This window comes from Sceloporus occidentalis, unplaced genomic scaffold (genome assembly GCF_023333645.1).
Source record: "Sceloporus occidentalis isolate IW3139 unplaced genomic scaffold, rSceOcc1.0.p SCAF_6, whole genome shotgun sequence".
NCBI classification, from domain to species: domain Eukaryota; kingdom Metazoa; phylum Chordata; class Lepidosauria; order Squamata; family Phrynosomatidae; genus Sceloporus; species Sceloporus occidentalis.
Window position 1 is genome coordinate 4,368,755 of NW_028316986.1, and position 22,482 is coordinate 4,391,236.

The 22,482-nt window shown below is 44.4% G+C and overlaps 1 protein-coding gene across 5 annotated transcripts in view; it reads left to right on the forward strand.

The window, feature by feature from the left end:
• Positions 1-22,482, forward strand: part of NCOA1 (nuclear receptor coactivator 1) — a 401,716-nt gene that overhangs the window by 307,775 nt on the left and 71,459 nt on the right. For all 5 annotated transcript variants that reach the window (XM_089528750.1, XM_089528749.1, XM_089528753.1 and 2 more), the window contains 4 exons: positions 5,797-5,891; positions 14,210-14,387; positions 19,681-19,860; positions 21,792-21,887. In XM_089528750.1, coding sequence (XP_089384876.1) covers positions 5,797-5,891; positions 14,210-14,387; positions 19,681-19,860; positions 21,792-21,887 — 549 coding nt within the window. The remainder of the gene's footprint in view (positions 1-5,796; positions 5,892-14,209; positions 14,388-19,680; positions 19,861-21,791; positions 21,888-22,482) is intronic.

Here is a 22,482-nt window from a genome sequence, read left to right on the forward strand (position 1 = left end):
GCCTCCTGCATTAAGCTGCCACTGCTGAAATATTAGGAGTCTCAAACAGGGAAGGAATCCCAAATCTCTTTGAAGTCTTAGGCTCTGAGCCCCAAAGGGTCTCCCAGCAATCTTTTGGCTCCCCAGGATCACAATTATGAGATTGACAGAGAATATGACTTGCCTGACAGAAGCATGTGTTGTCTTCCTCTGAGGCTGAGAGAATGTAGTGTCACCCAGTGGGTTTCTGTGGGTAAGCAGGTCTTAAAACATGGCTGTATTGGAGCCTTGTTATTATTGTTAACTGTTTTCTAGTCAACTTCAGCTCATGGTGACTCTGAAAAAAATACCTCCAAGCTCTTCTGTCTCCAGCCCCTCTGCTCAGGTCCTCCAGGTTCAGTCTCATGGCCTGCCTGATAAAAGTTGAAACAGCTGGCATGTGGTCTTCCTCTCTTTCTTCTGCCTTCTACTTTTCCCAGCATCATTGTCTTTTCCAATGAGTCAAGCCTTCTCATGATGTGGCCATAGTAGGACAGCCCCAATTTATCAGGTTGCAGGAAGGGTTCAGGCTTGGCCTATTCTAGGACCCATTTGTTTGTCTGGAGTCCTTGTCCAACACTAAAACCATGACATAATGCTGGCTCTTCTTCTTCTTTCTTCCTCATGCACTCCCTTCCTCTTTTAGAGACTGTGCATTTTGCCTTCTGCGGTGCCCATGCATCACCGTATTGGCAGTTTCAGAAGCTTGCATTGCTCCTCTTCTGCTTGTTGTTTGTCGTTGTTAACTGCCCTCGAGTCAGCCCCGACTCATGGTGACCCTGTGCATGAGACATCTTCAAGCTCCCCTATCTTCCACTGCTCTACTTAAGTCCTGCAGATTCATGCCTGTGGCCTCCCAAATTTGGCCATCTGGTGTGTGGTCTTCTGCTCTTTCTGTTGGCCTCTACCTTTCCCAGCATTATTGTCTTTTCCTATGAATTGTGCCCTCTTGTGATGTGGCCAAAGTATGACAGCTTCAGTTTCATCAGCTTGATTTCCAGGGAGAGTTCTGGTTTGATCTGTTTGAGAATCACAAATCTCTTTGAGGTCTGAGGCTCTGTGCTCCAAAGGGTCTCCCAGTGGTCTTTTGACTCACCTTCCTCCCAATCACAGCACAATGATGGCATTGGGCTGAGCCTGCTCAATGAGAAGGCTGGGGCACTGTTCCCTAAGGAGGGCCTTGTTGGTGTGATAGAGGGGCTGCTGGTGGGAGCGTAGGGGCTGGTGGACCCTCCTTGCAGGAGAATTTCCCCAAGCTGTGCTTTGCATCCCAACATGACTGAGAGGAGTCTAGGGCCTCATTCCCACTACCTTTTAAACCATATCACAATTCGGTTTGAACTGGTTCAAATGGCCCTGGTTCCCCCTTAAATTGAACTGCTGAAGCGATTCGGCAAGGGGGACTACGCACTAGACCCATTTAACCCACCTCTTTTTGATGCTGTTGTTTTCCACGTCTTTTTGGATAAATCGATTCTGTGCATGTGTGAACCAGATGGGTATCGATTTAAAGTTGCCCTTCGGCTGGCTGGAGCAGGTCCATTTTGAACCGATTCATTTGTGAATGTGAACCACAAGGGGATTATTTTACAAGGAAGAAATGCGATCCGGGCAAATGTCCTGGGAAACCTGCTCTGCTGTCAAATCGATTGATCGATTCGGATCACAAACCACTGTTTTTGTAAGTGGGAATGAGGCCTAGATTTGCTGTAAGGGAGGGAAGGATGTGTGGCTGTCATTTACACTGAAAAGCACCAGCAAGCCAGCCACTTTCCCTCCTCCTTTGTTGTGATCTGAAACAATTTCTTCGTAAAAGGCCATGAAGACACCCTGCTGCGTTTCCGGCTGATTTGGAATGAAGCTCCTTTTTCAAAAGGCTTCCTTGTGCTGCATCAGAAGCCTTCTTTTCCATTTCTTTTCAACCATCTTGAAATAAAGCCCAGGGGGAAACAGCTCTCAGTGCTGGCATGTTCCTGGGATCTTCTTTCTCAGTGCCAGCATAACTCTGGGCACCTTCTCTCCACCGATTCATCATCTTGAGAGCAGCTCTCCTTGGCCAGAAACATTTGCCTTGCTCTCTATTCCTGTTCCCCCCCTCCCCTTTTTAAATGGCTTACTTCTGGATTTTACACCTTGCCCTTTTTCTGCTGATGGTGTGCTCTTCCGGCACTGCCTTCCCCTCCGTCCAGCCCTTAATTGGTGCAGCAAACTGAGGAGGATGTGATGCAAGAAGCAAAGAAAAAGCTAGGGCTGGGCACCATTCCTCCTTCAGATGCTGGATCCCCTTGAGGTGGTACAGAGTTGGCAATTCTTATGCAAAGCTGGTGGGTAGGGTCTGGAAAAATGTAACCTGGGAGACTTATCCAAGGGTAGCCATGTTGGCCATCCAGCAAAGTATAATAACAGCCAAAATCAAATAAAACAGTGATAACCTTTATTGGGCCAATGACCAAAATGCACAAAATGTACGATGCAAGCTTTTGAGGCTCCACCGGCTCCATCATTAGGCAAAGGTGATGGTTCTATGAACCTTGTTTGACTTGTAACGTTCTTATGTTTTCCTGTTGATTGCCACTGTATCGATATTGCTTATTGTTATTGTCTGCTTTATATCGCTGGGGGGGCTGGGAAGGGATTAGTTTGTTTTTTATTGTATTTTTATGGTACTTCTACTGTTGTTAACCGCCTGGATTCCTCGTTGATTGGACGGGATACATATAAATTTATTATTATTATTATTATTATTATTAGTGTGAAATATTGTGCAGGAGAAAGAAAAAAGGATGACAATGTTAAGAGTCACAGCCCTATGTGAAGATGTTGTGGTTGTTCTCAGCTGAGTTGGTACTGAGGGATATCCATGTAGGCAGAGGGAGATATCCATTAGCAACAGAAAAAGACACTTCTTTTGAGATCCAGGCTGCCTCTGTTTTGTTCGAGGCTACCTGCCTCAGATAGGTATTCTTCCTTTGTTTTGGGGCAGCAGCTGAAAAGGCCTTGCTGTTTCCATGGGGACTTGGCTAGAGGTGCTCAAGGGAGACATGGGTACTCAGAAAAATGACTGATGTCTCTGCACTGTCCTCCCAACCGTCCAGCAGATAGGAGAGTTTTAAAATCATGAATTTACCATGTTAAGGTTTTATATTAAATGTTTATTTAATTTTAAAATCAACACACTTAGTACTTAAAAATAAACTCATACATACTTTATACATATAACTTCTGTAGTTATCTAACTAACATAGATGTTGCTAGCCTACAATCCTCTAGTCCTACATTCATCAAGAGCTACCACCCTTATATTACCAACTATCTTGAAATTCAGCTACACTATTGTTAATGCAACATTTAACATTTGGAAACAAATCGTAGACATAGATGCTGGTTGTAAAATCTGGAGGCAGTGTGAGGGGAGGGAACCTCTTTTTGGAAACACTGTCATTTTCCCCATCCCTTTTTCAGCTGGTGTACATAATGACCTAAATCCAGTTGTTAGTTTGGATTTACTATGGCTTGAGACCAGGCTAATTGAAGACCATCTCTTCCTATCTGAGGCTCTGAGATCTCCAGCTTCGCAGCCATGTCTGATGGGAAGAGAGGGAGAGGGCTTTCTTGGTTGCTACTCCCAGACTTTGAAACTCCCTCCTTGCTCTCTTTCCATCAGTTAGTGGAAACTTTTCTATTCCAACACTCTTTTAGGAACTGACTGTAGGAGATTTTAATAGCTCTACTCTATTTACTGTTCTGTTTACTTTTTTCCCCTCTGCCTTTTTAATGGATCTGTTTTATTTCTGTAAATAGTTTAAGAGCATTTTAGCAATAATTCTTTATGTAGGTTTTCAGTTAGACATTTCAATATGTGTTGGGTTTGTTTTAATTTTTGTAAACCAGCTTGAATCCCAATTTTGGGCTGGAAGGGGAATCAGGATATGAATGACTATACGATGTTGACAATGATGCCTTGAAATAGCAGGATGGCTTGAAGTAACTGAAAGACAAACAAACCTGTGTCTCTGTGAAAGTTAATAGATGTTGACTTACCAAGTTCCCATTGACTCAGTGAGTCTCATTTAATTTGAGCCAATAGTAGGTTGGTTATAGGCCTTGGAGATGTTTTTAGAGACATTCTGGGCCTTTTTGAATTTGAGTTGAGAACAGCAAAGGGAGAATTTGTCAGTATCTCCAAGATTTCAGAGCAGTGGTTTGGAGACCAACCAAGGGATAAGAGACCCCCTCCTGTAACCCCCTGATCTCCAGCCATGTCCAGAGGCTATCAAGAGGTGCTTCATATCCTGGAATTTACTGAAGTGCTTCTTAAATTATCGTTTTGTCCATAGGTTCTAAAAGTACATAAAAGAATGTGTGTTAAGTTTCAGTGGAGTCCTGATTTTGCAGGGTGGAGACGTTGCATTTTTGGCTACTCCTGAATTTCATTCTGCTTCAGCAAAGAAACGTCTCTGAATGCCCCCACATTCCTGCAGTGAGGAGATGGAAAGAGCTCCCAGGCACAATGGGGAAGGCAATGGTGCCTCTTTCCGCCAGTTAATCCTTTTGAATAATAGGCTTGGAAGTGCTGTATGAAACTATTTTGCTAAAGTTGGAGGAGGATTCCACAGCCCAATTAAAGGATTAGAATGGAAAGCCAATGCATCGCTCCGAAGTAGGGAATCACTGAAGTTGGGGTGGGAGCAGAGGGGGAGACAGCAGTGTTTATCTAAGGCTTGTGCTCTCCTGGGCTGTGCTCCTTGTTCAGGGGCTGTTTTTTGGGGAGGGGTATCCTTTGTCCTGTGCTTTGTGTATTGCGCTTACTCCTTAAGTGTGGGTTCCAGCTCTATCCTTCTCTTCCAAGCCTCTCTTTCAATCTCAGCATGTACAAAATGCTCTCAAGTGAGCAGCTGGAAGGCAAGAGTCAGAGGCTATGAACAGCTGTGTTTTTATGAACTCAGAATCACAGAGCTGGACAGTGCAGAAAATATGTCCCCACACTGTTCATCTCTTAGCTGTGGACAGGACTCTGCATTGTTCCCCAACTTTACTCTGTTCACACACACACAGAGAGAGAGAGAGAGAGAGAGAGAGCTTAATAAACACTAAATTTAGCAGTGCAGTCACTAGTAGAAACCACCTTCACCCTGGCAGTCAACCACATTGCGTGCTCCTCAGCCCAACTGGAAGAGGCAAAAATGGAGTGCTACTGGTTAGGCAGTCTCTTGTGGGCAAAATCCCTTCCCCTTTTCACTAAAGTTGTCAGTCAGATCTGGAGGGTGAGCAAAATCCCTTTGCTGAAATAATATCTAGTTAGGTCCATCTTGATGCTGCCCATGGCGACATCTCTTGGTGCCCATTTTGCCCTCAGTAGCGCCATTGCTCCAAGACCTGCCTGGCCTCAGCATCTTTCTTTTTTGGAGCAGTTCCCCTTTTCTGCCTGCTTTCCAGTTCTTGACCTTGCTTTAATTTTTCTTTTCTCTTCTCTTTCTCTCTCTGCCTGTGCCACACTTGCTGAGCTCCTTTTCAGGAAACAAGGGAGCTGCCGTTTTTTGTTTCTAAGCAAGGAATGGCCCTGGCTGCGAATAGAAAGCCTTATTATGTTTGAGCCCTACAGTGTGTTTCTTTCTTCTTAGTTTCTTTTCTCATTTTTCCTTGGCATAATCTTAGTCCCCAAAAGTGATTTAAACATTTTTTCTGCTTTCTGTACAGACCCTTCAGAGCAGCACAAATGCACTCAAAAGTGAAAGTGGATTCTCTGTGACTAAAATGTGTGGCTTTTCTGTGTTGCAGAAAAAACAGCTGATGATGATGTCCAGAAGTCTGATATATCCTCCAGCAGCCAAGGAGTGATTGAGAAGGAATCCCTGGGGCCTCTCCTTCTGGAGGTATGTGCTTATGGAAGCAGCTGCTCCACAATGTCTGTTGTAGTACATGGGAAAATACTCTTCTGTGTTTGCATTGCCACAACGTTTTGAGTATCAGGGAGGCTTGATCTTTCCATATTAGTTTGAAAATAGAAATTGAACCTGCCGACCTTCAGTATTCCCTAGCTTGCAGTTATTGTGTGTCTTCAACTCATTTCCAACTTACAGCGCCACTAAGGTGAACCTATCCTAGGCCCCATTCCCACTGGCAATTTTTAACTGGAAGGAACTGGGAAGATTTGGTTTTTGCCCCTCTGAATGCCTCTGGAAGCAAGTGCCCACTACAAATACCTCAATCGGGGTACTTAGCCCCGGAAGCCATTGCAGCTCTTTAAACCGAAGAGTCCTCTGCTGTCAATCAAATTAGTTCCGCTTTTGTAAAAGGTGACGTTTCTTGCAGCCATTGGCTAAGCGGATGGGGGCTTCCCCCCTCCTTTTTAAAAAAATTCTGGCGGGCAAGGTGCGCAGATGCTGTCAAATTTAAAAACCTCCGGTGTGTGTCTTGTGAGTAACTAAAGCAAAAGCATTCAATTAGTATCAATTTGCCAAATTGAAAGGGAAACATTTGTAACATTGGCATCATAGCATTCGCATTTTAAACAAATAATTCCAGGAGCAAGAGGAAATGAAAGGGAAATCTCAGGCATTGTAGCCTCCTGTCACCCTTTGCCTCCTGTCACCCCAATTCCCCCTTTTGGCAGCTTGTCACCCTTTTGCCTCCTGTGTGCGTACATGTATTGTGCGCCTTCAGGTTGTGAGCTTCCCTCCCCACTTTAACTCGTCTGGCTCTTTGCTATGGAATTCTGGGAGTTGTTTGCTTGCTTTTGTGTGGTGCTCCAAACGGAGGAGATTTTGCGAGTTCCCTCCTGGAACAGATGCCTCCTCTTCCCCCCCCTCTCTCTCTCGCTGCCCTGGTCCCCTCCTTCCCTTCCTTCTCTCTTTTCCTTCTGTTTTGCCCTCCTCCTTCACTCCCTTCTCGCTGCTTATCCCTCCCTCCTTCCTTCTTTCTTCCTCTTTCTGTGTTCTCCTTCCCTCTCTCTTTCTCTCCCTCCTTTCCTCTTCTCTCCCTTGTCCCACCTTCCCTCCCTTTTTCCTTCCTTCCCTCCCTCCTTCTTTCACCCCTCACACACACACACACACACTCTCCTTCCCTCACTGCAGTCGCTCGCCTGTCTGCCTTGGGGGCCAAGGCTCCTTGGCTCCTGGGGGTCTCTCCCAGCCCATCCTGCCCCCTGTGCATTCCTCCTCCTCTCTGCTCTTCCTTAGCTGCAGAGGAAGCGGGGAGAGGAGGAAGAAGAAGAACAGGAAAAGGAAGAGAAGGAAGAAGAGCAGGAGGAAAAGGAGGTCAGGAGGAGGAAAAGAAGAAAGAGCCCACGGGGGGTGGTGTTGGCAGAGGAGGAGGAGAAGGAGAAGGAAAATGAGAAAGAGCAGAGAAGAGGAAGAGAAGAAGGAAAAAAGGAGGGCAAGCAGCGACAAGAGGGGGAATAAGAGGAGGATGCGCATAATCTTTCATTACTCCCAATAACAAAAAGGGGGAAAAGCGGCTTGCTTGCAAAAAGCCGGCAGGAGAGGGAAGGGAATGCCCTGCCTTGTGCCCGCCCTCTGAGCTTAATCCCTCCCTGAACTTGACCCGATCATGATCGAGGACAAGTTCATATTCAGCAGAATCCGGGGTTTCCCAAAAGAAACGCTATTTGCCCCAATTTCTTTTAACCCGCTCTAAGGGGCATTTGCCGCGGAACGGGTGTGCAAGCTTCTGATTCGCTTGTGGGGGATTCAGGGTGAATATGAACTTCACGTGCAAGGATCGAATCCTAATCCAGGTTAAAATGTAGTGTGAATGGGCCCATAGTTTGCCATCGCCTTCCTATGAAGATAAAGAGAGTAGAACTTGTCCGAAACCACTCAGTGAGTTTCCATGGTTTAATAGAGATTGGGAACCTAGTCTCCAGGGTCCTAGTCTAACATTCAGATCCCTACACTGCACTGGCTCTGTGCTTCCCTACCTTAAGGTCCCATACAGACAGGCCAAAATAAAGCTGCTTTAAGTTACTTTGGAGGTATGCTGTTAAAATGATGCATGTGTCCTAAGAGTCTGAAGCCACACCAAAGCCACGATCCTGTCCTAAGGACTGTAGAGCAGCTTTGGTGCAGCTTCCGGACTCTTAGGATGCATGCATCATTGAAACACCATACCTCCAAAGTGACCTGAAGCAGCTTTATTTTGGCCTGTCTGTATGGGGCCTAAGATAGCCTAAATATGGAAGTTTATTGTGACATCCAGACTTGTAGTATTTTCCTTCAGACATGCCAGGAACCAAGAACAAACCCTGATTTATGATCCTGGCTTATAAAGGATGCAACCAGCTGGGAGCCTGGGTTCTGAAGTTACAAGAAACATTCAAAGATATTGCTGTATTAGTCTGTAGAATCAGTATATAGAGAGATCTTGTAGCACCTTTGAGACTAACTGAAAGGAAGAAGTTGGCAACATGACCTTTCATAGACTTCAGTCTACTTCCTCAGATGCATTTAGTGGAGTGGAAACCAGGAACAGACAAATATATGTCATTGGTATGTGAGATTGGTATGTGTCAATTCAAGCAATCAAGTTGTGATCAGTGTACTCACTTGCACAAGCAGGAGTCAGATCCTTGGTATCTGCTGGGATTTTGTTCCAGGACCTCCTGTGGACAACAAAATGCTCAAGTCCCATTAAATACAGTGGCATAGTAAAATTGTGTCCCATATATAAAATGGTAAAATCAAGGTTTGCTTTTTGAAATGTATGTAATTTGAAAATATTTTCAAGCTGTGGTTATTAAAAATCCATGGATACTGAGGGATGACTGTAGAAGCCAATAGGCTTCCTATACCAACCAACACATCATTTGTTTATACCTGGAGAATTTGGGCTTACTGAGACTTGGAAATTAGGCTTTTGTCTCTTTGTCCTTTAAGAAAAAGTGGATCCTTTTGCTCCCTGTCCTCCATAGTACTTTTTTCACATATGATGCAAAACTTTGCCTGCCATGGAATGTAAACAAAACCTAATCACTTACATACTACAGCCGATCTTCTATATTTGCGGCTTTGGTGGATTTGATTATTCACAGATTTGATTAATATGTTCTTCTAGGAATCTTTAGGTCCTCCATAATTCTGTGGTCTACTTTCAGCAGACGTTTCAATGGAGAACCTATAGATTCCTAGAGAGAACACTTCTCTAGGCATTTGTAGGTCGTCCAGTGCAATTCTATGCTCAGCTTTCAGCAAATGTTGACCACAGAGCTATGCTGGAGAACCTAGATCATCCTAGAGTTAAAGCAAAATAATAATTCTTTATTTGTGGTTTTTCCATTTTCATGGGGGTCTTGCACCCCTAATCTCAGCAGACATGGATGGCCTACTGTACACTCAAGTGCATTAATCATGACTAGAGATGCAGACAGCCCTGGGTCTTGTTCACACTGCAAAATTGCCTTCTACCTCTCCCAGCATCATTGTTTTTTCTAATGAGTCAAGCCTTCTCATGATGTGACCGTAGTAGGACAGCCCCAATTTTGTTGGCTTTCAGGTAGAGTTCAGGCTTGGCCTGTTCTAGGATCCATTGGTTTGTCTGGAGTCCTTGTCCAACACTAAAGCGGTCTCTTCTAACTCTATTATTCTATCATTCTATGACTTCATGCTGGCTCTTGCATTTTATTCTTCACCAGCTTCAACCTTTCATCTTCTTTCTTCCTCACGCACTCCCTTCCTCTTTTAGAGACTGTGCATTTTGCCTTCTATGGTGCCCAAACATCACCATACTGGAAGTTTCAGAAGGTTGCATTGTTCCTCTTCTGCTTGTTGTTTGTTGTTGTTAACTGCCCTCGAGTCAGCCCCAACTCCAAGGTCCCCTGTCTTCCATTGCTCTACTTTAAGTCCTGCAGATTCATGCCTGTGGCCTCCCAAATTTGGCCATCTGGCGTGTGGTCTTCTGCTCTTTCTGTTGGCCTCTACTTTCCCAACATTTTTGTCTTTTCCAATGAATTGTGCCTTCTCATGATGTGGCCAAAGTATGACAGCTTCAGTTTCACCATCTTGATTTCCAGGGAGAGTTCTGGTTTGATCTGTTCAAGGACCCATTTGTTTGTCTCTTTGGCCATCCACAATATCCACAGAACTCCTCTTTAGCTCCACATATCAAATGAGTTGGTTTCCCTCTTGTCTGCTTTCCTCACTGTCAAGTAGTCCCATCTGAGCATGGTGAAGGGGAATACTGTGGGTTGGACCATTCTGATGTGGGTGCATGGTTGTAAGTCTTTTCTTTGTTCTTATCTAGTTCTTTCATGGCTGTCCTTTCCATTCCTAGTCTTCTTTCTAGTCCATTCCTTCCTCTTCGATTATGCAGGACAAAGAGGAAAAGGGACCCTGGCAATGGCTGTGAAAATACCACATTATCCCTAAGGGATCTGCCTTCTGGAAAAGCCTTGTGGCTCATTAACTTGTTATCCTTGCAAGCCATGCTCCCTGCCCTCTTTCAGAGCTCAGCTCCGCATGTACCAGTGTGCTAATTTCCATGGCTCTCCAATTTAGGATGCTCAGGAGAGAGGCAAGGGGCCTTGTTCCTCATTTCCGGAAATGGATTATTCAGTACCAGAGGCCCGCTGGTTGGGCATCACGTCGGCTGCTGTGTTAATGGAACTGAGATTGATTTAAAGCTGACACCGTTTCTGAGTTGTCGGCTCCCTGTGTTCCTTTTGCCCGCTGTATATATCCTGCCTGACTTATTCATGCTGCCTTTCTCTTTCCTAAAGGCTTCAAAGACACACGCAGCATTCGCTTTAATGGTGAAGCTGGAAGATGTGCTGAAGCAGGCGAAAAAGTTAGCCTGGGAGGGAGCGGGTGCGAGTCTCCATGCAGCTGGGAACCTGCTTGGCTTGGCTTTGCATGCTGCCCCTTTCCACCTGGGGAGCATGTGGTGTAGAAGCCTGTGTTTGCTTAGCAACAAGCAACAGCTGTGACTCAGGGAAATTGCAGGTTGTGGGCCAATTTTGGCCAGAGACAGGGGTACAGCCCTCAGTTTTCACTTGAAATTGCTTCTTCTTTCCAGCAGTTAATGTAACAGGGTGGAGAAAACATGACTCCAGTGGAAAATAAAAGAGTCTGAAGCTAAATAAATTGAGTTTAGGTGCTTAGCGCTTGCACAGGAAAGGGGCACCCATGCTGCCAGAGACGCACATGTTGGTGGCCGTGCCTAGGAATATGTCCTCCCAAATTATGAAGAGACAAACCTTCGTCCCCTTTCTGTGATCTCAAACAGTATTTAGGAGGCCAAACGGGCCCTCCTTGTTCTCCTTCCATCTAGGCTAAATCCTTTTTATTCAGACAGGCTTTCAAAACAGAAACATTTTAATTGAGCAGACCTAAGAGGTTTTATCTTTTTAAATGGCATTGTAGCCTTTTAATGTGTGATGTATTTTAATATTGTAATAGTTTGGTCTCTTCCAACTCTATGATTCTATTTTGACAGTCACTACTTACATGTTTTTAATTATACTTTATTAGTCTTTTTAAATTGTCCTCTTTGAGTCCCAATTTGCAGGGAAACTGGGATATAAATAAATGTAATATAATATAGAATCATAGAATCATAGAGTTGGAAGAGACTGCAAGGGCCATCAAGTCCAACCCCCTTCTGCCATGCAGGAACTCTCAATCAAAGCATCCCCAACAGCTGGCCATCCAGCCTTTGTTTAAAGACCTCCAATGAAGGAGACTCCACTACACTCTGAGGGAGTGTGTTCCACTGTCAAACAGCCCTTACTGTCAGGAAGTTCCTCCTAATGTTGAGCTGGAATCTCTTTTCCTGTAGCTTGCATCTATTGTTCATGGTCCTGTTCTTTGGAGTAGCAGAAAACAAGCTTGCTCCCTCTGTAATATGACATCCCTTCAAATATTTAAACAGGGCTAGCATATATAATACATATTATCATATATATCATATACATTATCTAATCTAATCTAATCTAATCTAATAATATTTAAACTTAGAACCATAACCAAGAGAAATATCTGCAACCATTTTGGAAAAGGTACAACAATCAGAAATCCAGCATACCTCTCGCTTGGAATTTGTTTCCATTCCTCTACTTCCTCTGTGATTCCCCCTTGTTTCAGACCTTTCGTCAAATCTAGAGGCACTCCATGTTAATCGCTGTTTGGCTTTTTCTTCTCTAGCACCAAAATATTTTGGGACTGCTCCATTTAGATCTTTCAGCCTTTAAATGCTTGAGCAGGATGGCTCCCCTGCCCTAGACCTCTCTTGAACGTGAACTGAACTTGTAGGAGAGAAGTCAAAGTCTGTATTTCAAATTCAAAATCTGCACAGTCCCTGCTGAACATGTAGAGTTGTGGTTCACAGATTGTGCATTTCTTCTTGTCCCACAGGACTATCACCAATCCCATACACATAGTGGCTCTTAGAGCATTGGCCCTCATAACACTGGGACATGCTCAGTATTGTAATAAAATAGGCCACTCAAGTGTACCATGTACTCACCCTGGGCAGCACAAAACCACAGTGGTGGAAAGAAGTTAAGACAGAAGGTATTACCTGGGCAAGAGCCGGGGGATTCATGGGATGGGAAGAACATCCCAGCAGCGTCCATACAATATAGCTCTTATAAACCAGGGCTTTTTACCAGTGCTGCTCTAAAGTGGTGGCCCATTCAACAGTGCTGGCAGGCCACAACAAGTTTTCAGGAAAGAAAGAAACAGTTGTAGTCACTGGACCCAAATATGGTACAGGCCCCTGTCAGTCCTTGGAATCAGATTTCTTAAGATGCACTGCTATAGGCTTCTCAGTCCTAAAGCATTTGCTTAAGAACACAGGTTGTAGCACAATTTTTCTCTTCCAGATGTTTTTGGACTTCAGCTTCCAAAAATCTTAACCCTTGGTCGTGCTGGCTGGGGTTTCTAAGAGCTAAAGTCCCAAACTTCTGGTGGAGGATAACTAAGAACCACTACTATAGAGGAAGTAGTATTAATGGACCAGCTATAGAGTCAGCGTGGCATACTGGCTTGAGTGTTGGACTACAACTCTGGAGACCTGGTTCGATTCCCCACTAGGTGACCCACTTAGTGACCTACTGAGTGACCTTGCGCATGTCACATGCTCTCAGCCTCAGAAGAAGACAATGACAAACCTCCTCTGGACAAATCATACCAAGAAAACCCCATGATAGGTTTGCCTTAGAGTAGCTATAAGTCGGAAACGACTTGAAGGTACACAAGACAAACAAATAGAGTTAGATGTTGCTGCTTATACAGTATTCTGAATCACTGTGATACTGTCCTCCTCATGCACCATTTTGTTACAGAATCCACACCAAACTAGACCTACAAGGTCGGCTTTCTGCAGCGCTGTCCCTGAGGAGCAGACCAGAAAACAATAAAACCAGAAAACCCAAAAAATCACTATGAACAAAACAAAGAAAGTTGTTTTGTCTCTTCTTGTCCTCCGTAAGGTGAAGCAGACATAATGCACTAATTTCTATACAAAGTGTTGAGAAAAGAAGACCCAAGACCAGGAATTTCAGTGACTGAATGCTTACATAATCCTGAAAGTCTTCCTGTTACTTAGTTTTTAGAAATCATTTTGGGGGATAAATATCCCCCAAACATGCACCTAAATACCCTGAACACATCAGATCCCACTTGATCTTAAAAGCTAAACAGGGTAATCCCTGGTTAGTACTTGGATGGGAGATTGCCAACAAATACCAGGTGCTGTAGGCTATATTTTAGAGGATGGAAGTGGCAAAAACCACCTCTTGGGTATTCCTTATTCTTGCATATTCCTTATTCAGCTCTTGAGTATTCCTTATTCCTAAGAAAACCCTACAAAATTCATGGGACTGTTATAAGTCGACAGATGACTTGAAGGCACAAACATACACACAAGTATATGAGCACTTTGCCTTACATTCTGAAAGAAAATATTCCATAATCCATTCTTTTCAGTTTTTGCAGACATCTCTAAAGTCAACTATGTTTTTATCAATATGCTGAGTAGCTGGTGATATCACCTTGTCGTCCTTTTCTGAGGATTTGACATTATGATCACCACACAGGGCCTTAGCATAACCTTCAAGCCCTCTTGTCTTTTCTTCTATGTCTAAGCAATCTCTCAACTTGGGATGTTTCCCCATCTGGTGAGGGGCACAAGCTAAGACACACACCCCTAAAAAAAAATTGTCTGGATTATGCTTACTGTTTGGCTTTGGGTCCGGCAGGCACTCGATGGCTTCTTCTTTGTTGTGAATCGCGAAGGACGGATCGTGTTTGTGTCAGAGAATGTGACCAGCTACTTGGGCTACAACCAGGAGGAACTCATGAATACCAGCGTCTACAGCATCTTGCATGTGGGAGACCATGCTGAGTTTGTCAAGAATCTCCTCCCCAAATCACTCGGTGAGTACTTAGACTTGCCATGTACATCCTTTCCCCATCCTGTCTCAAAGGTGAAACAGATTCAGCACAACAGTTTCATCTGGTTAGGTCGATGGAAACTCAGGTCATGACAGTGAAGTAACTTTCCTAAGTATTGTATGTGCTAATTATGCCTTGGGAATTGTTAGTTAATGGAGCAAGAAAAAGCAACAGATAACTCCCCATGGCATTCTGAACCATGGCCATGATTTAAGACAGCTTGCAAACTGTGACTTATTAAATTGAGCTGAAGTCTTGAGTCCAAATTTGTCTGAGCACCATCCTATTTCATTTTTAAAAGGGGCAAAATCTATTTCTCTCTATTTTCTTTTTTTCTAGCAAAAGTACACTGATTGTAACTTAAGCTAAAAAGTACAATTAGAAGTATTCACAACTGAAAGACTCCTATAAGAGCAACTGAAACACTCAAGGAGAAAGTGAGGAGGAATAAGGGGAAAACACTTCTGTTTGTAAAGAAATACTTTGAAAGTTACTGCTCATTTATTTGAGAGGGGGAAATGGCTGAGGGAGCAGAACATAACTGCCTAGATTGCATGGAGAGCAAGGGCCTTCTTTTCTTTTTAGCATCAACTCCTTTGGCCATTCCGTATATGTTTCCTGGTCTTTTACTTCCTTCCAGTTCTTTCAAGATGCTCAGCAACTGCAGGAGTTGAATAGGTACAAGCTGCACCCGAGAGCCCAAGCGGATGGTTGGGGGGATTAGGAGACGATTCTGTTTTGCAGTCAGAATCCAATTTAATCTTACCGATGACTTGCTCGGTGCCATTCCAAATGTGTGTCGCTTAATCTGCATTTAAGCTCATTTTTTGAATAATATGCTTACTCAAGAGCATCATAATGTAATTCCCAGTAAGAACCTTTGCTACTCAACCAGAAACTCCAACAGATGTAAAAGCTTTCCTTTTGCTGTTGTGGAGCCTGAGAGGCTGCAGGCATGAGTCACTTGCTGAGCACAAACCTAACCAGTGGGCTCAACCTGTGACTACAAGCTCAATGGATGCTCTTTGGTCAGCTCCTTCCTATCGTGGTGGGCTGAGCGCACAACTAGCATCAATCAAGGGGATTGTTGCTGCTCACGGATCAATGTTTCACTCAAGGAAGGTCAGCTCTGCAGCCCGCAATGTTGCCTGTGTTTAATTGACTCAGCGATAAGGCTCTTCTTTCTTAACACGCCTCTCTCTATCAAAGTTATGGCCTGTTAGCTAAAGCCTGATTAGCTGACAAGCCACTGACCCAGGAAACTCTCATTGGTGTTCTGGCTTCCTCTTGGCAGGGCAGGAGCCTGCTGGAGGCTGCACAGGTAGAAATGACTATAATCTGGAGAAAAAGGAAAAACCAAGCATTTTATGTAAAACAGGTTGGTGGAAACTTGCAGTAATTTGGGGTGGGGAGAGAGAACAGGCAGATGGAAGGAGACTGATATGTTGTTCCTCACCTCCAAGGGCAAAGCCGCCTGGCACTCTCTATATGTTTTAGACTGCAACTTCATCAACTACAAGCAGCGTGGGCTCACTGGTCCAAAACATATGGAGCAGTAGAAGCTATGTGTTCATGATGTCAGTTGGAGGCACTGAATCTGCTTTGGGTTTTGGCCTAAATTTTAAAGGAGCTATCATGTGTTGATCACTATTCCTGAAATAGGTTTGGTGTCTCAGATAGCGACTGAATCCCAGAAAGGGCTCACCATCCCACTGACTTTGCAGCCACTGGCCTCTGTTGATCTGGAGGATTGCCTGTTTTACTCTCACTGCTCTGCCATTCTCTTGGGGACTGTGTTGGGAAGGTGAAAAGTGAGGGTGGGGGTAGAAATGACAAACCTCCACCTTCTCAAGAGTCCTTCAGACCCATGCAGGGTGTTGATTTGATGCATCCATGGATGGACAGATGGATATGAACATACACATGCCGGTGTGAACACAAATATAATCATGTGCTCACATGCACACATCAAAACCTCACACATATACTGGGAGTTATGCATGGGCCAAATGCCCTTATGCTCATAGTTTGTAAGGCAGGAGTGGAATCTGTGCCTTGTATGTGTCCCATCACCCTCCCAGCAGGCCACACAGACAGGTCTCAACCAGCACAGAAATGCTGTGATGCCACTTCAGATTTTGCCCCCATTGGGGCACGTCCTGGCTTGTGGGGGACAAATGGACCCCAACTGCCATGTTCTAGTAGAAGTTCAAACATTTTAAAATGCTTACCCAGTTTTAGTGGAAGTTGACACATTTTTAAATTTTGCCCAGGTTGGGTTTCTTGGAGATTTCATTTGGGGATGCAAAATTAGGGTTAGAGGCTGACGTTTTACCCACCTGTTGTTTGGAGTACTATGCTTAGGAAAGGGCTAGGGAAGGGAGACATCTATGAGCAGCAGAATCTAGACTTCATAGAATGGCAGCGTTGAATGTGGAGGAATGAAGTGAAACAGATTAACCAAGAGCAGTGGTGGCATGGGGAATGGTAGACAGGTAAGGTGGGGAGGCACCTGCTTGGATAAGCCTGCTTGGATGAGATAGCTAGGAAGTCCCACAGCCATGGATCAGAAGCCATAGAAATGATGACAAAAGCAAAGCTTCCTCTTGAAGAGTCAGACTACAGTCATTCTACTTGTTGTATTTATTTTCTGGGTATTGGCCAGTCTCAGAGAGGATTGCTGTAAGCCAGCCAGTTTGGATGCTGCTGCAGTGTCTCCTTTGCCAATGCAACGAGCTGCTGGGCAGCCATTGTGGAGTTAGAGTTCCAGATCTCCTGGCAACAATTACAACATGTCTGGTTGGTTGGTCTCTTGTTGTACAGAATGTGTGGAAGAGTCTGCCAAAGCACCTTTTGATACACCTCCCCTGTAGGATCTGTCTTCTTATGGTCCAGAGGTTGCTTAAGGACATAATTTCATGGCCCCAGACCTTTGATAGCACATCCTGCAAAAAAAGATCTAAGCCAAGTGTGGAAATCTTGTAGCTCTCCAGGTATCGTTGAGCTGCAGCTCACAGCATTCTTCTCCATTGGCCATCCTGGCTGGGGCTGCTGTGACTTTAGCAATTTCTGTAGGGTCACACTATCCCCAGTCCAGTCTAAGGAGTCACATTTGACCTGGTGGCACAGTGGTTAAATGCCTGTACTGCGGCCACTTACTCACAGACCACAAGGTTGTGAGTTCAGTCCTAGCCAGGGGCTCAGGGTCGATTCAGCCCTGCATCCTTCCAAGGTTACTAAAAAGAGTACCAGCTTGTTGGGGTCAATTAGCTTACACATTGTAAACTGCTTAGGGAGTGCTTAAATGCACTGATAAGCGGTATAGAAATGTACTTGGTATTGCAATTGCTGTTGCTATATGCCATCCTTTTACAAATGCTGCCATTTACAAAATCAGTTCAGTCCTCTCCAGCCAGCATGTGCCACTGAGCATACCCCACCTTCACAATGATTTCAGCGTGGCTTGTATCAAATTAGCTCCATTCAATATGAAATCGACTTAAGCTAATTCAATATAAGTCTGGTTTAAATCAATATTTCACTTAATCAGGTCTTAAACTGATTTTAGCTTACTGCAGTGCACAATTGTGTGGCGATGAAGTTTAATGTTTTGTGAAATGTCATTGTAGAGTTTAAGCACACATAACGCCAGCCAATTTCCTGCAGAGAATCGTAAAATCCAGGGTTCTCTTAGTTTCTAAAAACTGGACAGTATTTCTGTCAAATGGCATTTGGGAAAGGGATGCAAAGAACAATCTTTGCTCCTACTGAACATGGATGTTTTTTAGAAGTGAGAGTATATGTGTTGTCAAGGGAACTACTGTACTTAATTCAGATGTGATTATCTGAGGATGGAAGGGACTTGTGGAAGGGCCCTGGCTCTGTGATAGAACACCTCTATTTCATGTAGTTGTTCTGGGATCCTGTCCCTAGCACCTCCACTTGTAAAATGCCTGTGCTGTGGGAAAAAACAGAGAATTCATGTGTGGTGTTTGTTAACATAAGGTTTGCAAATTAGGTTTTTATTAAGGATCCAGAATGATTCCAGAGACGCAACTGACTTACAGTGACCCTGAAGTTTCTTTGACAAGATTTACTCAGACCAAGTTTGCCATTCCCTTCCTCTCGGGCTAAGAGAGTGTGACTTTTGCCTGCAGTGACCCAGTGGGTTTCCATGGTATGGTAGGCATTTGAACCTTTTATCCTGGAATCCTACTCCCAACACTGAAACCGCTAAACAACACCAACGCTTAAGATTTATTCAGAGGAGGCTTGCCATTGCCTTCCTCTGAGAAAGTGTCATTTTTGCTCAAGGTCCTAGTGGGTTTCCATAACTGAGTCATTATGCAAACCCTGGTCCCTGGGAATCCTCTCTCAACACTCCTCCCCCACCAGAGATCAGTGGCTCCTTTCTGCACATGTGATTGTGGCGCAGACGTTAAAATCTCCCTGTGTATATGTATGTGTATGTTTTAATGTCACAGAGAGGAAGTGTCAGGCCTGTTCTCTGCTGTCCTACTGTTGACAGTAGGAGCAGTTTGACAGTGGAACCAATTGCATAGAGAAGTGGTGGGGCCTCCTTCTCAGGACATCTTCAAAAAGAGGCCAAACAGCTACCTGTTAAGAATGCTCTAGCTCAGTGGTTCCCAGTCTTGGTCCTTCAGGTGTTTTGAACTTCAACTCCCAGAAGCCCTAGCCAGCTGGATCAACAGTCAGGAATTCTGGGAGCTAGAGTCCAAAACATCTGGTGGACCAAAGTTTGGGAACCACTACTCTAGCTGGAGATCCTGCACTGAGCAGGGGGTTGGATTCCATGGCCCATGAAGCCCCTTCCAACTCTGTGATTCTGTTATTCTTGTACCATAAGGTTCATGTGTGGTAATCATGAGAATGTAATTATGACTATTGATCATAACAGTGTTCAGGGTACAAGGAAGAAGCTGTTGCTCAATCGCTTGTGCATTTACCATACATAATGTCACAGCTTCAATCCTTGCATCTTGGGCAACCCTGTAGGGGAAAGACTTCCACCTGTGACCTTGTGCTGGACTAGATAATGGTGTAGCAATAAATTAGCCAGGGCTTTAACTGGGTTTGCCAGCCCCATATGTTTGTAATTATAAGGGCTTTTGTTTGTCCATTTTGAGGAGTAAGGTAATCATCATTCTCAGTATTTCTACCAACACCCTGGACTGGTTTTTGGCAGAGTCCCTGAATTCTGATTTTCATGGCTTTTCATGTGGGTGCCTTGCTCTCCTTCTCTCTGCCGCTGTAGTAAATGGCGTCCCTTGGCCTCAAGAATCCACCAGACGCAATAGCCATACCTTCAACTGCAGGATGCTGACCCGTCCCCCAGATGAGCCAGCCGCAGAGAACCAGGAGGCCCGCCAGCGCTACGAGGTCATGCAGTGCTTCACTGTGTCCCAGCCGAAACTGATCAAGGAGGAAGGAGAAGGTAAAGTCAGAGGGTAGCTTGTTTGGAGAGGGAGGTTGTGCTTGCTCGTGCTGCGTTGCATTTCTGGGGGTGGGGGGAGTGACAGACTGTCCTCAGCTGTCCTCTTGCAGGAATTTTCCTTGCAAGGGGACTGCGGCTACAGAACGGCTTGACACCTCTTTGCAGTATTTCCTGCTCACTTTGGAATATGGCAGGTGAGGCCTGCCGCTCGGCATAAACCCAGCAAACTCACCCTGCAGGAAGTGTCCTGTGTGACCCTTGGAAATTTCCTGTGTCCTGTGCGACCCTTGGAAATTTTGCACACTTTGCTTGTATAAATCCATCTGCTCTGCTGGATGAAGGAAAGGGGAGGGAGACATGTGTGTTCTTTGCAAAAGGACCATGAGGTCCTTCACAGTTCTGAACTGTCTCTTAGATAGCCTGCATTCACAAGGAACCTATTGTCACATCCATTTTTGACCAGTATCCTGTTAGTGACGTACACAGGTGTAAGTTACACTACATATATGAACTGGGTTTTTTTTAACTGTGTGCAGTGGTCATACCCAGCCAATTGCAGCATGTGGGACTGTTGCACATGTACTATTGTGCATTGGGAGCACATTTAAGTATACAGGTTAGTGTGATAATGTGCATTGGCTCTGCACATTGTACACTGCAGTCGCACAATGAGTTATCAAGTCATGTACATTGACTGTTGGTTTACGTATGTTGTGCTACATTGGTATTCAATATGGAGGTTGTGTATCATTACTTCTCTGGCAGGTGTTTATGTTATGCTGAAGCAATATAGGATTTAAGCCTTTGTGTGGGAAGGACAGTTAGTATGTTAGTATTTTCCCCCTCATCGCTTACAAGACCTGTTTGGGTTTGTATAAACACAAAGTCTTTTGAATCTTATTGAAAAAGCAGGGTGTTTCCAGCAGTCCAACTGAGGTTCAGGCTTGTGTTCAAATCCCATTAGGACAAAAATCCAAATGGCTGGCTGAGAGCCCCACCTTGTTTCTGTTGGATTGTCTGCCCTGAATTTCACAACTTTTGATTTGCCATTGACCCCAGGAGGAGCTCTTGATAAAGATCCTAGCTTGTTGTAGGTAGATACCTGTGTGGGTGCTATAAGCATGTGCCTAGAGGACCTCAATTCAGGATTGGGACCTTGATCAATCTCTTCCTTCTGACTCAGACATATAATGCCAGAGAGTCTTTACAGGAAAACATTTTGGGCTCATTTCTCCATAGAGGCCATTTCGTTCCAGTGCATTAGCCGAATTAATCCATTGCAGCTTATGCACTGGAAGAAATAAATTACAGTGAGGTTTATAGCACATCCTTCACCCAGAACTGATAGCTGTTGGCTCTCACTACTGTCTTTTATTTTACAAAGCTGCCAGATCCAAAGGGCCTTACAAGTAATTCTCCAAAACAGCATGGAACACATATACAGATACACACAGATACACAAAACATGCCATTCCTTCCTCAAGCAGCTACATTTCTCTGTTGCTGCATTTGCCCCTATTTCTTGCCTGGAACATATCCCGGGAACAGTTCATGCCACTCACACTGGGTGGGTCTAGAGACCAGACAAAAACAACTTTGAGAGGGCATGCTTTGCCCACTTCTGGTTTAAGTCTTCAACTTTCCAGGATGTTTATAAGGAAAAGTGAATTCCACATTTTAAAAAATGAACTGTAGTTTTCAATTAAGATGCACTCTGTGGGAGATATTTTTTATTGAGGGGTGTGTGTTCTGATGCAAATGGGAGGCAAGAAAGGAAGAGCTTTGTCTTTGGAGGGAACACTGACAAGGCAAGGGAAAATGTCTTCATCCAGGTGTGGCTCAGGTCTGTAACCAGTTTTATCCAGGTCACTAGCAGTCCCAGTGCCTCTTCATTCTCACCTTCATTGGGCCTCTTTTTCTGTTCCTAACAGATTTGCAGTCCTGTCTGATATGCATTGCACGGAGATTACCTCGATCTACAGCCCCCACCACATCAGAATCGTTCATGACCAAGCAAGACACCACAGGTACCAGAAGGATAACTAGACAACTAGGAGCCTGGAGAAGTGTGCCATCTATCAGCTATGGCAGGGTGCTTTGGCAGGGCAGCCATCCATTCTGGCCTGGAGGTGCTTTATTTGGGAGCAGCTCATTCATGTCCAAGGAGCCACAGCATGGGATGGATGGATGCAAGCTTAGCAAATCATATTCATTTAGGGTTTGGCATTGAGGCTCTTCACCTGTGGCTGTAGACTGAGGAATTAATTGAAAAGACTTCGCAAAAGAAGAGGTTTTAGAGCTGAGGGTTTGAAAAGAAAGAGAGAAATGCTCTGGGTGTGAATTACGGCCAAAAAGGATAGTTAAGAGGAGTGGAAAGAGCTGTATAGTTGACAACAGGATACATTTAATAGGAGCAACAGTATAATATAAATTAACTAAGCAGCAGTTACGGACAAGGCTGCTTTGGGATATTAATTTACACATTCAGTCATACAGTCTGATTTGCTTTATCTATTAGTGGATTTTTACACCAAGATCTTTTCCATCATTTAAAGCAAGCATTCAGAGAGATGGGTTTTTAAAAAAAAAAAAAAATAGCAGTTCAGGAATAATCAGAATGAA